At 38.7% G+C, this 16,206-nt stretch overlaps 2 protein-coding genes across 3 annotated transcripts in view; one reads left to right on the forward strand and one right to left on the reverse strand.

The window, feature by feature from the left end:
- The first annotated feature begins 67 nt into the window (after window positions 1-67).
- On the forward strand, window positions 68-3,434 carry cideb (cell death inducing DFFA like effector b). The gene is made up of 5 exons (XM_038270321.1): window positions 68-207; window positions 404-518; window positions 1,893-2,051; window positions 2,140-2,324; window positions 2,676-3,434. The coding sequence occupies exons 1-5, from the start codon at window positions 182-184 to the stop codon at window positions 2,815-2,817; spliced, it is 627 nt and encodes a 208-aa protein (XP_038126249.1). The 5' UTR covers window positions 68-181; the 3' UTR covers window positions 2,818-3,434.
- Window positions 3,435-3,756: 322 nt separating this feature from the next.
- Window positions 3,757-16,206, reverse strand: part of homezb (homeobox and leucine zipper encoding b) — a 31,247-nt gene continuing 18,797 nt past the window's right edge. Inside the window, exons 1-2 of one of the 2 annotated variants that reach the window (XM_038270370.1) lie at window positions 12,029-12,149; window positions 3,757-5,015 (exon numbers count right to left, since the gene is read on the reverse strand). In XM_038270370.1, the coding sequence (XP_038126298.1) occupies window positions 4,056-5,006 (951 nt within the window). In that variant the 5' untranslated portion in view covers window positions 5,007-5,015; window positions 12,029-12,149 and the 3' untranslated portion in view covers window positions 3,757-4,055. Of the gene's footprint in view, window positions 5,016-12,028; window positions 12,150-16,206 lie in introns of those variants that run through there. The other variant, XM_038270371.1, reaches the window with a different exon arrangement.

The following is a 16,206-nucleotide window of genomic DNA, read 5'->3' on the forward strand; positions in this document are numbered from 1 at the left end:
TTACTTGATTTAGTCATAGCCAGAGTGAACTTTGCCTTTCTCTGTTCTGTTTCTGCATTATCAACAGGTTGGAGGCAAAGTCCAGCTCCTGGGTCAAACACAGAGAGGAGCTCAGGCATTTATCATACCATAACAGCTGAAGAGCACAGCAAAAAGCTGAGAAAAGAGCAAAGAGAGAAGAATGGAAACAACATCTTCACTCCTCAAGTAAGTTGACAGCTTGTTTTTACTTTTTTCTCATTGATAATTGCCAAATCAATAATGTTAGGCTGAAGGTTCGGATTTACTGTGGCTGCTTTTAAGGAGTGGCAGTCTGTTTTTTTTAATCATAGATAAAATCAAAATTCAGAACCTAAGGAAAAAAAAACATGTTTACTTTGCTTTTCTGGTTGATTTATTTCAGATCTGTGACCAAGCGGGTCTGGTCCCCACCTCAGCGACCTTTCAGAGTCTGCTGTAACAGAAGGGAGACCAGGAAAGGGATCACAGCAGGGACCCTGAAGGAGCTGAAAGAGAGGGTCAGAACAACAGCAATATCATAATAATGACAGAAATTAAGAGAAGAAAATGTTTAACACAACATAGTTGTGAAAAGATAAAATTGACCCTCAACCAACACGTCAGATTTGTAGACGTTAACGTTATATTACAGCTGAGAGGGGGCCGGTGGGAAATGATGCTTGTTTACATGTTTTATCAACTGATCAAGCTTTGGTTTAAGCATCTGAAGCATTAAGAGAATTCAAGACATCCTAAAATCAAAGATGAAAAAAGGATCACTCTGTAATTTTAAGTTTTTTTTTTTGCTGCTTAATTTTAAGCACTTTAAGCTTTCACACAGATTTCAAAGGTAAATAGTGCATAATTGCCAAAGATGAATACCTGTTAAAGAAAAGTTTTATATTTATATTATATACCTTCTGTTTTATTAATTGGGAGGTTAATTAAACACATCACAATATTATCTAACTATTATGGCGGTTAGTGTTTTGTCTTTAAGGTCAATTTTTCTATCTTTCCTAGTTACCAGCTTATTATTTTCCAGTTTGGTCCCATTGTTGTTGAGACATATCTCACTAAATTTTAGATTGCTGAGTGAAAAAAAAAAAAAAAAAAAATCAGCTGTACGGACATGAAAACTGAGAGCAACTTCTAAACATGTTAAATCTTTTCAAATATTTTAGTGATCTCACAAAAATATTTAGTTCACATTTTAAGAATTATATAGATTCCTCACATAACAAATAATCATTTACTTTTTTTTTTTTTTTTACATAATTTCAATACAATCCAATTCAATAAACTCTATATGTTGCAGATTCATAGGTATAAGATTATTTAATTTCTTATTTATTTAAAATATAAAATCAGATTTCAAATACATTTTCAAATACATACAGTTTATTGTTTGAGTTGCACAGCTAACATTATTATTACACAATTCAAGCAAAAATCATAATGTACTCTTTATAAACTCAGTATTAATTCTGCGTAAGTATACTTTATTAATTCTAAATCCATAAACCTGACAGTTATGCATTTTAATTAAATAAACTATAGTTAAATTATGAGTATGAATCAGGTAATGTTTATCTAATAGGTTTTGTGTTGAAATTCTAAAAAGGCAAGGCAAGGCAAATTTATTTGTATTGCACAATTCAGTACAAAGAAAATGCAAAGTGCTTTACACGATTAAAATATAGGAAAATAAAACAGAATCAAAGCAAGTAGGAAAAAAATACGAAAATAAATAAATAAAATAAAAAAATGAAAAAATGCAGACTCCAGCAATGACGTCTTTACCAACTTCTGTCAACCCTGTTGACTTTATAGGTCCTGGATAAAAATACAAATACGTTCTTCCTAACCTAGAACATAGTATCCTCTATTAGGTATGCCAGGCTTTGCTGCTGACCATTTCTGCAGCCTCTGTGTACCTGGTGTGTGAGGATGATGGTACTGAGGTGGACTCTGACGAGTTCCTCATGACCTTGCCGGACAACACCACGCTCATGGCCCTAGAGCCCGGACAGACATGGAAACCTCAGGCGGTGAGTTGGACGCCATTCTGGAGTCTTTTAACGTTTCCTCTACCTGCACCTTCGCTCTGGGTTTGATTCATCCTTTCTATCTCTAAAGGGTTCAGTTGTGCTTAAAAACCACGACAAGCCTCGTACTGGTAAAGACATAGCGCGAGTCACCTTTGACCTTTACAAAATAAGCCCCAAGGATGTGTTTGGCTCCCTAAGTGTGAAGGCCACATACCAAGGTCTGTACTCGGTGAGCGCCGACTTTCAGTGTCTGGGGCCAAAGAAAGTCCTCCGGTAAGTGGATCTGGGTTATTTATTCAGGGGAAGCTCAAGATTTTCAGCTTAAAATTCAATTATTTATCATAACACCTTATGAAAAAAACATTTTTTGGTGTCTGTGTTGCTAGTTATTTTAGCTGATAAGTTAGCTTGTTCAAGTCAGAGTGGTTTCAAATGGTTAAAAGAAAAATTCTAATGTTAAAACTGAAAACTGGACGTTTTTACTCATTCTAGCTCATCCTCAAATTGTTTTCTAAAATGCTACCTCCCTGGATGGGTTTAATGGAGCTTGTATAAATCTTACGTCTTCATACAGGAGTGCACTATCTAAATCGGATAATGTTATGATGTTTTTTTTTTTATTAGGGAAGTGCTGCGCGTCGCCTCCGCCCTCCTTCAGGGTGCGGGGCACCTGCTTATCACCGCTGCATCCATGATCCGACGCGTCATCGAAGGCGCTGAGCTCTGGCAGCCGCAGAGGGCCGAGTACACAGCCAGCTGGCATTAAATCCTCAGCCTGTGTTGTTGCCTCAACATGAAATGTTGCCTCTTTGACATATTGTGACTTTACTCTTACAATCAGGCCTTAAATTGGCAATAGTATTACAAATATAAGTTTCATTTCTCCTTAATACAACCACGGACTGAATAGTAGTTTCTAGCTGTGTATATTTGTATTTTTGATGTGGGAGTTGTTAATCAATTCTTCTGGTAGTTGGATATTAACAATATGTTAAGATTTTGTTTATGAGGGCTTATAATGATTGTGATCATAGTGTCACAATGAAATGTGAGACTGAGCAGTGGACCAAAAAACATCTACAATTTTGAGGCCTGAATGTTTAGCAATAACTACTTTGACGGTATTAAGTAGTAAGCTGAATATGAAAACAAGTGTCTGTTAAAATTTGATTTATTTTTTTTTGCTGCTGTGTTTTAAGCAACATATTTTATGTAGTATCCTTAAACCTTCCTGTTTTTTTGTTTGTATATTTTCTGTGAAGCCTTTTCTTCTGCAGGGTGAAAAATACTACGATCTCAATGAGCGAATAATTTGTGATATAAATATTTATATTGGGATTCTTTGAATAAAAATTGTAATAAATACATTTTAACAAAGAAAAATGGAACAATTTTAATATAAATTCATAATCATGTATACAATATGTTCATTATTTATTAAACCTACAATTAATTCAATTGTTTCAGTAATTCTGGACACAGGGTAGGCATACACTTAAAATGAGAATTGGGATTGGTCAGTTATCAACTGAAAAAGTATACATATATATTATTTCAGCATTTCTTTATCTATACTGTTATCTGAACTCACTTAAAACACTTTTTAGATGAAGGACTGTTACATAATTAAGCATTTCTGGCCAGTGTATCTAAATGCTATGTCCAGACATTTAGAAATAACGAATCAACATCATGGGAATGAGTTTCCAAAGTGCTTTTATTGAGCTGTTATAAAAACATTTCTACAGCAGTAAAAGGCTGACTGATGTAAAGCTGCATTCAAACTGCAAATGAGGACCTTTAACACGATCAAACAGTGAAGTGTAACATTTGAAAGGAAAGAACAAAACAATGAAAATCCTTTTTCTAAAACTCGTCAGAAAAAAAACTCACAAATTTTTACCAATCTTCTTATAAACTATTGTAACAAGTGTGCGTGGAGAGCGATCAGTTGCTACTCTGCTTCTCACTCAACTCCCTGAGCAGCTTCTCTGTTCTGTTTCTTTAAAAATCTTTGTTTTGCTGGTTCTTGATGTTAGCCACCACCTCCTTGTGTTGCTTCACTGTCATCCAGCTTGGCTGGTACTTTTTAACATAATATCGTGCGTCCACAAACCACTTGACCAATATTTGTCTCTGTATGCCGACCAGCTTTGTCAGCGAGCTGTACCGCTCAGCGGTTGGATACTGGCACTGCAGGAAGGCGTTCCTTAGCAGCAGCAGCTGACCATCTGTCTTCAAATTGCTCTGAGACTTTGCTGCCTGGGTCTCCTCCTGTCTGGTCCCAGAGGTTGGAGCAGGATTCATGGCTTCTTCCTGTTGGTCTGACTGGCTCCCTGTTCCACTGGAGACTAGTTTGGTCTGTGCTCTTCTCTTCTTGGTGAGAACTGGTTCCATATTGGCTCCATTAGTGATCCTCTCATCATCTTGTTTTTTACTTCTTTTCCTTCCCCTTTTCTGCTTTCTTGGTCCGTTCCAGTTCACCTCTCCTCCACACTCTCTTCCTTCGCTCTTCTGATCCTTGTTCTTCACTTCTTTGTCAATAAACCTGTCTCTGAGCTCCTGATCTTCTTCAGCATCATCATTGTTGGATTTTAAATTGTTACAGACCTCTCTGATGTCCTCATAATCCCAGCTGATCCCACAGAGGAGCCTCTGGGCCATAAACCAAACCCTCACCTGGTCTGGATGGAGGGAGCAGCGCTGAGCTAGAGCAGCAGTCTGTTTGGGTGTTAGATAGGGGGACCTGCTGAAGGCCTTGTTCAGCTCCTCCACCTCATCTGGCTGCATGTCCACCTCGTTTGCATGAACCCATATCACCCTTTTATCCTCACAGAGCACAGGGAGACATAAGCGGGCGCTCCATGGAAGCGATGGAGCCTGGTTGCCTTCAACAGCAGTGGGTGTCTCCTGTTTGGGTGTCCTCTTTGTTGTGTCAGCAAGGTGCCTCATCATAGAAAATGGCTACGAAACAAAGCAGATGAACAGAGAGGTTATAAAGAGTCAGAATATGAGCTGAATTTGATTTAGTCTAATTATCTAAATCTCTCTCTTCATTGGACAGACTGTTAAATAATAAGGAAATAATTGTAGAGCCATTAGTAATACTGATTTAAAACTGGATAATGTACACCTACAGACATAAAGGGCTGGTTACGCTCCCTCCAGCAGCGTGTGGCAGTGAGCTTGTCGCAGACACTTTTATATAAATTCCCATCTGCGCCAAGTTATTCCACGCCACAACGCAAGAGGGACATTAAGGAACTAGCTGTGGGTCTAGATACGGCCGAGGCTGTTGGGAAGTGGGGGAAAGATTGTGCGACAACGGCGGGACATGAGGGCGAAAACGTGCGGAGATCCAGGTGGAAAAATGGTCCCATCGTTCTCGCGCACCTCGCCCTTCTAGCTGGTCCAACTTCACGAGTCGTTTTTCGCAATGGCGGTCATACAAATAACACAAGCCAGTAAGGTACCAAACAGGAAATGCGCATAGTGTAGAGCAGATGTAGATTTGACAAATCAGAGGCCTCCTGTCTGCGGTCACCAACAATTTGAGAGAGGTGCAGCAGAGTGTCTGCGGGAGGGGTGAGGGCACATTTGCATTCACTGGCCTTTGTTTCTGACATCAAATTGACTGTTTAAAACACAAAGGCAGAACTGCATCATATGTAAACCATCAACAAAATGTCAAAGACACGTAGAGAGCACTATTAGACATACATGTGTATGGTTTATTAGCCAAAAAAGTCAATGTCTGGATTAACCAACGTTATATGACATTTAAAAAATATATACGCCAGTAACTGGGTGCAAATTTATTTTCTAAAAAAATGACTGCTGCAGGCGTATTATTTGTTATTTTCAGGTGTTGCACTCTGCCAGGGCTCGATGTTAACCATTGCCCGATCGGGGCAAGTAGTTTTTATTGTCGGGAGAGTACAAATTTCATTGCATTTGCCCCCCGGCAAGTGCAATGATCGCAAAAAAAAATGATTTATCACTCAAAATTACTTTAAAATCACCGACATTCGATGAAAACAACCAGAAGCATTGCCGGTGCCATTTTTGTTGTTTTGTACACATTCTCGCGTGATTTGAAAAAGGAGCGAGATTTTCTGCCAGATGGCGTGATTTTTGTCCGGGAATTGGCGTGAATCAGACACATTTTTTTCGACTTGGAAGTATAAAAAATAACAACAAGGCAAACAAAAAATGTAAGTACAGTAACACACCCACCACCTATTTTACCCTCCACCCATTTCACCCACCACCCAGATAACCCTAGATTAAAAATGATCGGTCAGGGATTAGGAAAATTGGCATAATTGTATGCCATGCGCACAGTGTAAATATGGCTATCTTAAGGCAGTCTTTTGTAGTGATTCAGGTCATACATTAAAAAATGTTCACAAACTTTTTTTTCTCTTAGAAATTGGAGAGGTGCATTTAAATGTTATAGAGCTAAACAAGTTAAATTGGTGACCTGTTATGTTATTGTCTTGTTGCTGCATTTATGTTGTCCGGGAAAACTAATCCATAGTCAGTTAAAAGTCAGGGAAATCTGAAATTATCTAAGACTGTGGAAACCCTGTATAAAATAACTATGTATAATGATTCTCTAGAAAAGTCACAATATATTAATAGTATCATCTTGTATAAACATACCGTCACTCTAAAATTAAAGTCATTTGTGACATTGACTTCTGTCTTGTGATTTATCTTAAGTTTTTAACCTGTCAATATGTTTTTAGATTTTTAATATTACAATTTATATTTTTCCAAGCACACAACAGTTTAAAGCAAAGTTTAGTTTATGTGCAGGAAGGATTGAAAAGCATGTTAACACGGTAATGTGAGCTTGAGTTCATTATCTGACGCATGCATATACACACCAGGAACCTGTAAACTTAAAAAATACTGAATTATAAGAAACATAAAAAAAACAAACATGTTTCATTGATATATATACAAAAATGAATATTAGGAACTGTATTTATCAAACATTATACTGGGCAAGTAAAAATTGTTTCTGGGCAAATAAAATGTGAAAGTCACTTGCCCAAAGGGCACGTGGTAAAAATCCCCCCTGTCTGCCTTTGCTTAATTTGTTAATAAATAAAGCCCTTTGTGTGTATGTACTATAAAAACAGTAGTGTATTTGCACAGTGGTTAAACAACGAAGTACTGGGGCTAAGCAAGTTAGCAGCTCCCTGGTTTCAGTCAAAGCTGCTAAAATCCAGAAGAGTAATCAAAAGATTCAATTCAGGGTTTTATGCCTTGAGTTAGGGCTGGGCGATATGGCCTACATAAAAAAAAATCTGTTTTTCTTTATTTGTAATTCGATTTACAATTTTTTTTGTAATTATTAATTGCATTATTGGAATTATTAAGTAAAACAGTAAGTGCATTGGGGCACCATTTCTTTGGCTATGCGTAAAGCGACCCTGCTCCTTTCCTGTCATATGGGTTGCTTTGCACAAAAGATTCGGCAACAGTTAAGGCCAATTTATGCTTCTGACACATAGCCTCTGCTACCATCAAATCTGTCCTTGTGTGCGACCACACCCCCCAAGCAGAGGTTCTGCACCATCGTCGTGCACCTCAAAAAAATCCTGACTAGGTGTCGGATGGTCGCAAACCCACGCAGACCTCAAGCGGAAGTGCGCAGACAAAAAGTGATTGGTCATTGGTATGCCTTTCTGGCTGTTTGTGTGGTCGTTCTTCTCGATTTGGTGCCAGGGTGCACCATTATTAAAAACCGAGGAACAACTACGATGGACAACTACGACAAAAGATTAATCGAGAAGGTTAGGAAGTACAATCCGTCAAAGTTCTCGCCAGTTCTCAAATAGGCTCCCCCTAGCACTTTGGCAGGAAACTGCTGTGCGTCCCTAGAATTTCCAGACCAATGTTGCAGACACATACTGGCAAAACTGGTTCGCGACCAGACCAAAATGACATTTGATGTGTGCGGTTGCAGAAGTCTAATCTGCCTTTTAGCCGTTTCTTAGCTGAGGTTTGTTAGTTTTTGCAAGTTTGTTCTTCCCGGAGAGACTGGCATTTTTCATATTCGGCTGGATGTGACTCTTTTAGATATTGAAAAAGGTTAGTGGTAGTGATGGGTCCAGCAACACCGATGCGGTCATCACATATATCGAGCTCTAGCAGCATAAAACCCTGTGCCGGTGCGCATTTCATTTTAAGAAGGACTCCTGACCGATACAGGAGCTGTTTTGAACCTACTGATGCACTAAACTGGATTTAGGTAGAAGATGTCTTTCAGTCATCAATGCACACATTCAGCGACACACAGGAGCTCTTTCAAACATGGGCACCATTTCATTCACAACACCTGTCCCATCAACCAAGAATCAGAATCAGAAATACTTTAATAATCCCAGGGAGAAATTACTTTCATTATATGACTCCATCTGTAATACAGTGACTGTAGGAACAGTTTGATGTAATACAATTTCATGCAATACATATAATTAGGGGTCCCTGCTCCATCTCACCATTAGTTTGGGGGTCTTTGCCCGGAAAACATTGAAGACCCCCTGCTTTAGAGGCAAACTTTTAGAGATGGACGGAGGGCCATTGAGGATCAGAGGAGCCTGCGGCCAGAGCGAGTGGTGGAGTGGGATGAGAGAAGGCTTTAGCTGGTCCGTCTCAGTGCTGGGTGTAGGTTTCAGCCATACTCTCTAAGGCTAAATTAAAACGGCTGTTTTAAAAGCCATTCACAAACCTAAATTTCCTCTATCTTCAATTTTGATTAAAAATTGATCTCTGCTGCCTCCTTACTAAAGCTGCGATCAATTCATGGCACTTTCTCATCTCCTAATTTTTATACTTAAACGTATAAAGGATGATCTTTTATTTCCGGGTGGATCCTCTCAATAAGTGGTCCTCCTAATTGTCAATCATTCTGGTGATATGTTTACATAAGGCCGTCCTCCGTGCTCGTCCCATTAGCTATTTTTTTCTGTGCATGCGCACTTTCAGGCGTATATCTGTGGTGAGCTACGGATTCAGACAGCCATTGCAAATGACTGTCATCTTTCTCACCGTGGTTCTTTGAAAATGGCCAAGTGTCATAAGAGAAAAAGTGTCTTATTGTTAATAATATGGGCCCACTGTCGCCGTAGGCTGTCGCTACCCGACAGCGTGACTGATAACAAAGATGGGGTAGGCACCGCGCAGTGCAGGAGAAGTTATGTAACCAACAGGGAGCAAAAAGTAGTGTCTGAACGGTCAGTTAACTGAGTTCTCTATAAAGTCCACTATATAGTGCTCTCTATATAGTGACTGAGGGATATAGGGGTTAGTGCGGAAGTTCGGGCACAGTAAGCAAGTTTTAAACAGAGCGTGCATATGGACAATACCTTTAATAATACAATGTGAATGTACCTGAGACAACAGTATTGAATGATCTATGGATTTGATGCTCTAATCTAACGAACCATGCCATCACTTGATAACGTTATTTTATTTTATTTATTTGAAAGGAACAGCATGTATTAAAGAACAGCAGGATCTGTAAATACACTTGGATTTGGCTCAAGGCTAGTTTCCTTCCATAGTCCTGTAAGATAGGGGCAGCAGATACAAGGAAAAACATAAGGTACATGTAATAATATGTACAAGAATACAGACCATAAATGAAACATACATGTAACAAGGACAAAAGACACACAAAAATCATAAAATTAATAGACAGTTTCAGAAGAAATACAATGCAATACCCACAGATGATGTAACACACAGTGAACATAACAGGTGATGCGGACGCCGCAGAAGCCATTTTTGTAACATGACCGCCTCAGTGTTGTTGGAAAGAGTAGCATCATGTCGCTGATAATTACACACTGTATCTTTAATCTTCTTTCCCCTTGTATTTCTAATTGGAGGCTCTGAGGAGGATTCACTAGAACTTAGGGTTGCTGTAGATGAATTCCCTTGCACTGCAAGGTGAATCTTCAAAATATAGCTCAACACAAAGGTTTTTTAGTGCATTTTGCCTACATGTCTATTTATTTTTGCTCTGGTCTGAACCTTTCACATCAATGTGAATGTGCAGTGTCTCCCCACACTGTGCACATTTGATCACTGCTGCACTTTATGAATGGAAAAGTTCCTTTTTCAACGATAAGCTGCTGCGTCTATAGAGCTCATGCACTACCTCTATAAAATAAATGTAGTTTTGTATGCACCATGTATACAAAATGACAAAACAAAGTTAGTCTAAGTCTATTTATGTTATTAATATAGTTGGTCTTTGGCCATGCCGAGCTGTTGCTTTACTGCAAGATATTGCAGAAATGTTGGGCTCTATTTAGTAGCTCTATTATCATCCTACTTTCTGGTGTTTGCCAGCAGATGGCGCTGTTTCTGTTTAGGGTGCTGGAATTTTATTTAGGTTCAAACAGGTCTATAAAAACACTATCAGGGTTGATGTTTGTTGTATAAAACCTTATTCCATAATAATCAATTGGTTTTTGAGGACTGCTTTTACCATAGGAGGACAGAAAGTGACGTCAGATATTATAATTTAAAACATTTTTGTTTTCATGTGATATGTGTGTAACGAAGACGGCTGGATTGACAGCTAAAAGGCTAATGGGTGAATGTAAAGTCATATTCAATGAAGTAAATCATTATTGATACATATTTATTTCAGTGACCAAATAAAGTCATTGAAAACCATCAAAAAAAAAAAGCTTTTATGAACAGCTACTGAAAAGACAACATTTAAGATGAAGATGAGATAAGATAAGATAAGATGAGCTTTATTGATCTCACAGTGGAGAAATTCACACGTCACATATTGGCATAGAAGTTAAAGAAGGTGCAAACAAGGAGGAAAAAGGTGCATTAAGAATAAACATTATATATACAGTATATCCAGGTATATACAGTATATCAAGATAAATAAGGATTAAGGTGCAAGTGTACATGTATCGTACACAATGAAAAAACAAAATAAAGATAAGAAATAAAAAAATAAGAAAAAATAAAATAAAAATATGTACAATCCGGATGGCTTATATACAGGTGGATTTACTTTAACGTTAAAGTGTAGTAGATATGACTTTATGTTAGGTTTATTCTGGTAAACAAGCTTCCAGTAAATTGTAAGAGCACTGAATCCCTCAGATAATTTATGTTTAGATTAAAAACATTCGTTATCAGTGGCCTTGACTGTGCTTTCTAAAGTTTGCAGTCCGACTGTCCTTTTTTACCCAATCATTTCAGCATTTTTATATAATCATCTGTTTTTAATTATTCACTTTTGTATTACCTCGAGACCAAAGCAATGTAAGCAATATAATTTTCTTATGTACATCAGTTTAAACTATGCTGTTGCTGAACTGTGCTATACAATTAAATTTGCATTGCCTTACTTTAGACCTATAAAAATAAAATAAGAGGTACCTTAAAACTGACAGACAAGCCTCATGGAAATTTACAGATTATGACCGTTAAACTTTAGGTAGTTGGACTGATGAATGGAGCCAATTTATCCAGGGGAGATTAAGGAACACACACATTGATTATATAGATTTTATATATATGAGATGTTAAATCTTTTTCCGTTTATTGATAGTAAAGATAACATGTTTTAAGTTACTTACTTTCACTAAAGTTATACATAATCTAAAAATATAAAATTGTCTCAAAAGTAATAAAGGTCAAAAATATCGGAATATGTTTACGACGTTAACACTTTGTTTACGACATTAAACCTTTAATTTAGTTTTAAGCATAGTTAAAGGAAAAATAATAACATGAACAAACAGGATATTCTTAATTATTGATAACTTTTTAATAGGTGACGTCCTGTTAGCTTCTTAGATTCACCTACTTTAACATAGCTTTTAGCTAGTAGCGGTGTCATTAGCACCAGTAATTAACGACTTTTAGGGGTTTTCTTGTTTTTTTAAAGCTTCGCTAATAGAAAGATATATTTTATATCTCACCTTATTTGTTGTAGTTTGGAGTTCCTGTCTTTAACGGAGTCACGATGAAGTGTGAATGTGTTACTCCTGCTGGCTCGTAATCTCACCACATCCGTTAAAATGAACTAGTCTAATAATCCTTTCTCAGGAGCAGCAGAGAAATTCATACAATGACCAAGTGATCGTGACGAAAAAAAATCTTAATTTTGTTTTTTGTTTTTCGAATCAAGATGATCTCAAACATTAATGCAACACTTAAAATAAATATTAATTAACAGCGTTGTTCAAATTATGAATGGATTTTCTAAAAACTAAGCTTAGACTGAGTAAACTTTCACCCTCTTTTGCGTTGTCATATTTTTATGGAAATAAAAAAAATAATTTATGGCCACTGAAAAAATAAAAAAAGGTTAACTGATTTTTAAATATTATTTAAATTTAATATGGGGAAAAAAAGTCAGAATTCTGACTTTAATCTCAAAATTATGATTTTTTTTCTCAGAATTCTGACTTTAATCTCAGAATTCTGGCTTTAATCTCAGAATTCTGACTTTAATCTCAGAATTCAGACTTTTTTCTCAGAATTTTGACTTTTTCCTCAAAATTCTGACTTTTTTCTTAAAATTCTGACTGAATTCTGACAGCTACCAAACATGTTAGCATCAAGCCATAGCCATGTCTGTTTTAAAGGCTAAACTAGCTTGGCTGTTTTAATCACCTTCTGCTCTTCCATTAATGAAAAAGCATCACCAGGGAGCCCTTGGACATTTAAAAAAGACACCTAATTCCGTCATTTTCTACCAATGTATCACTGGCCCTCCCAAACAACTCACATCTTTGTCAGTAAAGCTGAGTGCTCCCACATCTCTTCCTTCATGGTGCCCATCTACATTAAGATCCAAATTTTTTAAATTGAAGTCAGAATTCTGAGAAAAAGTCAGAATTCAGAGAAAAAGGTCAGAATTCTGAGATTAAATTCAGAATTCTGACTTTTTTTCTCATGTTCCTGTTTGGCTGTGACGTCATCCTGGCGAGAAACATCAGCTGTGCTGCTTCCATCAACACCCTTGTTTATAGATGTTGGAGATCGGCCTGTTTTCCAGTGTGGTCCTGTTTCTCTGACCGTGACTGAGTGGATGTGCTCTCTTCGTCCTCTTGCATGGGAACTGCCTTGGAGCTCGTCTGCCTGGCTGTGTGTTTCCTGGACGGGGCCGCCTTTTACAGCTGCTTTTTGTATCTCTGCTTCTGTCTCCTTGAACCCCAGTTGGCCTCAGCAGATGGACGCTCACACTGAGCCTGGTTCTGCTGGAGGTTTCTTCCTGTTAAAAGGGAGTTTTTCCTCTCCACTGTCGCTACAAGCATGCTTAGTGTGAGGGATTGTATTTGAGTCAATGAGTCAATGCAATCAACTGGTTTTCCTTAGATAGAAAACTTTGTATCAATTTGACTGTATGATCTGGTTGAACTGTAAAGTGCCTTGAGATGACATGTGTTGTGAATTTGGCGCTATATAGATAAACTGAATTGAATTGAAATTGAATATTAAACTGAAATAAAATGTAAAAATCTGTTAACTTTTTTTGTTTTTTTCAGTGGCCCTAATCCTCTTCCGTATATTTTTTGACGTCATAATATAATAACTACTCCCAAAAAAATACTCCCAAACACATCGTAACCATTTCCTTCAGAAATTTACTGCAGCTACACAAATATGGCCTTCATGAATTTGTGGACATTGTAAAAAAAAAAAGCTTTTAAATGTGTCCTAAAAAAGTCCTGTTTCCAGTTTGCTAAAAGCAATAGATGCCATATTGATTGGTACATCAGCTCCTAATTTAACGTTTCATTACTGTTAATGGTCGTATAATGTGGAAGATGGAGCCCATGCCAAATCAAATCACAATCAAACTCTTATGTTTTATTTATTTATTTTATTCTGCTGTAAAACAGGCTGATGGCGGCATCATGCTTTGGGGGTTGTTTTCTTTACCACAAAACAGAAGGTAGGCGATAACAGGAAAAGATGAATGGAGCACAACACAAGGAAGTTCTTGAAATAAATATATATGAGGGTTTAAAATACTTCAGACTGAGAAAGAGGTTCATCTTTAATCCAGATGGCAAATCTACACTGACTTAGAAAAAATTTATTATTTTTTTAAACTGTTAACCAATTTGAAATGCTTAAGATCAAAGCCTTAACATGTGGTAGAATGGCGCAGAGAAAGTGTACAAAGCTCCAAATCTTTTCTTAATCATTCTTTGATTGAGTTTTTGAGTTTTTTTAAAGAGTAAGAATGAAAAAAGAGCGAATGAGAGATGGCTCGCTGCAGTGTGCGTCTGATTGAGGCTGTGGCTAATCTGAGGGACATTTCTCTGAGCAAAGTTCAGTCTCTGCTAGAATGGTGTCCATCAGAACCAGCAGGAGCAGCATGGAGGCAGCCCAGAACGAGAACGACACCTTCAGGTTCCTGCAGATGTACTCTCAGGTGAACCAAGGCTGTGGATCTGAGGAAAGGTTTGGAGCCTGGAAGCCATCAGGATAAACTAATTCTGGAGATAAGACAGAATGGGGAGAAGATGGAGAAGCAAGCATCTGACTTTACACAATCATCGTTGGCCCTGATTGATCCTGAAAACCAGCAGGATCTCAGTGCTTCTTCAGAGCTGATCTTTGCACCCCAGGCCTCCAATAGTAGCGTGTCTCTGTCTAAAGACAGACAGACTGTTTTCTATAACAGTTGGTTGGGTCAATTTTTTGCCACTCTGTTTATCCGGAGTACTCTCCCAATTCCCATCTATTAGAAATGGAGGCTCAGTCTTACTGATTTGACTGATTGGATGATTGGTTTGTGTAATAAAGATTGTGCGAAGAACCCAATGAATGTGTCATGATCTGGCCTGTTTGCTCTCCCTTAATTAGTCATTCCTTTCACCTATCGTTTTTCCCTCCCTGCCTCAATTATAATTTATTCCTCTCACCTGTTTCCTCTGGTTTATATTCAGTTCAGCCTGAGCATTCAGTGCCAGATCATTACTTGTCTTTTTGTTAGCCTGTCTGTTAGTTTTGTTCCTTGGTTCATGTCCTGGATCCTAGCAGCCAGTGGAAAGAGGGTTTTTGTGTTTGTCTTGTCTCCTGATCGTCCACTGTTCCTCCCCCGCGGAGTCCTCTGGGTTTTGGCTCATTTTGTGGGGAGGTTCAGTTTTTATCCAGTAAGCCTGGCTCCAGGGAGGAGACCAGTTTAAAGTCCTGCTTCAAGTTCCGGTTCTTCGTCCTGTCTTGGTTACCCTCTTCCACTGAGCCTGCCTGTCTGCACCTGATCCTGTCTGCTCCTGGGCGTGACCACATGGTCATGCTTCTGGTCCCAGTCAGACTCTGAACCCTCCTGGGAGCCTGTGGATGCCTGGAAGTCTGGATCCTGCCCCCTGTTTCTGTTCCTGCCTGATCTGGATCCTGCCTGTTCTGTCTGTTCCTGTCTGTTCTGGATTCCTGACCAGGATCGGCTTCCAGCATCACCTCTGGGACTGCAGCACTTGGGGACATTCTTGGTCTGGACTGTTAAAGGTATACTATGCAACTGGTGTTGATTTTCCAGCGAGGCTCCCCCCAGAGGGCGAAAGTAAAAGTGCACTGTCGTAAATATGCACAGCTGTTCTCCTGGTTTCTCCGTCAAGCCAGGCGCGGTTGTTTTGGGCTTAGCAGACAGGCGAACGCAACGAATGACTAACACAGTGAAAGTATGAACATGCACACAGAGAGAGAGAAACCATTCCAATGTTACTTACAATCACATCAGCAGAAACGCGAGGTCTGCGTCAGCCTTGCAGCCTTCTTTTTATTTTAGCTCTCACCATTCGGAAAAAGCTTGCCCGATGTTCACCCGTCTACGACTCCTCTCTCTGTCCGGAGCCCTTTTCCTCTTTCTTGCCTGCTCCGACATGGGCTTTCGCTGTTTTCACGCTGGTTCCGCCATGATAACTGCACAAAGATCGCCACTGTGCTAGCAACGAGCATGCTTTTAACTGGGGGAGTGTAGCAGTTCTCGCCGTAAAGCAAGACCGACTCTCGCAAGACTTCTGAGCCTGTGGGTGCGGGCCGAGGGCTCCTGCAATTGCAAGTGCGATATTTCCCCCACAGACCACCAGGGCGGCCGAGAATACCTTTGTTCAACCTGAAATGACTCATTTAATCATCCAAA

Source organism: Cyprinodon tularosa, unplaced genomic scaffold (genome assembly GCF_016077235.1).
Source record: "Cyprinodon tularosa strain WSP-4 unplaced genomic scaffold, ASM1607723v1 ctg76, whole genome shotgun sequence".
NCBI lineage: Eukaryota > Metazoa > Chordata > Actinopteri > Cyprinodontiformes > Cyprinodontidae > Cyprinodon > Cyprinodon tularosa.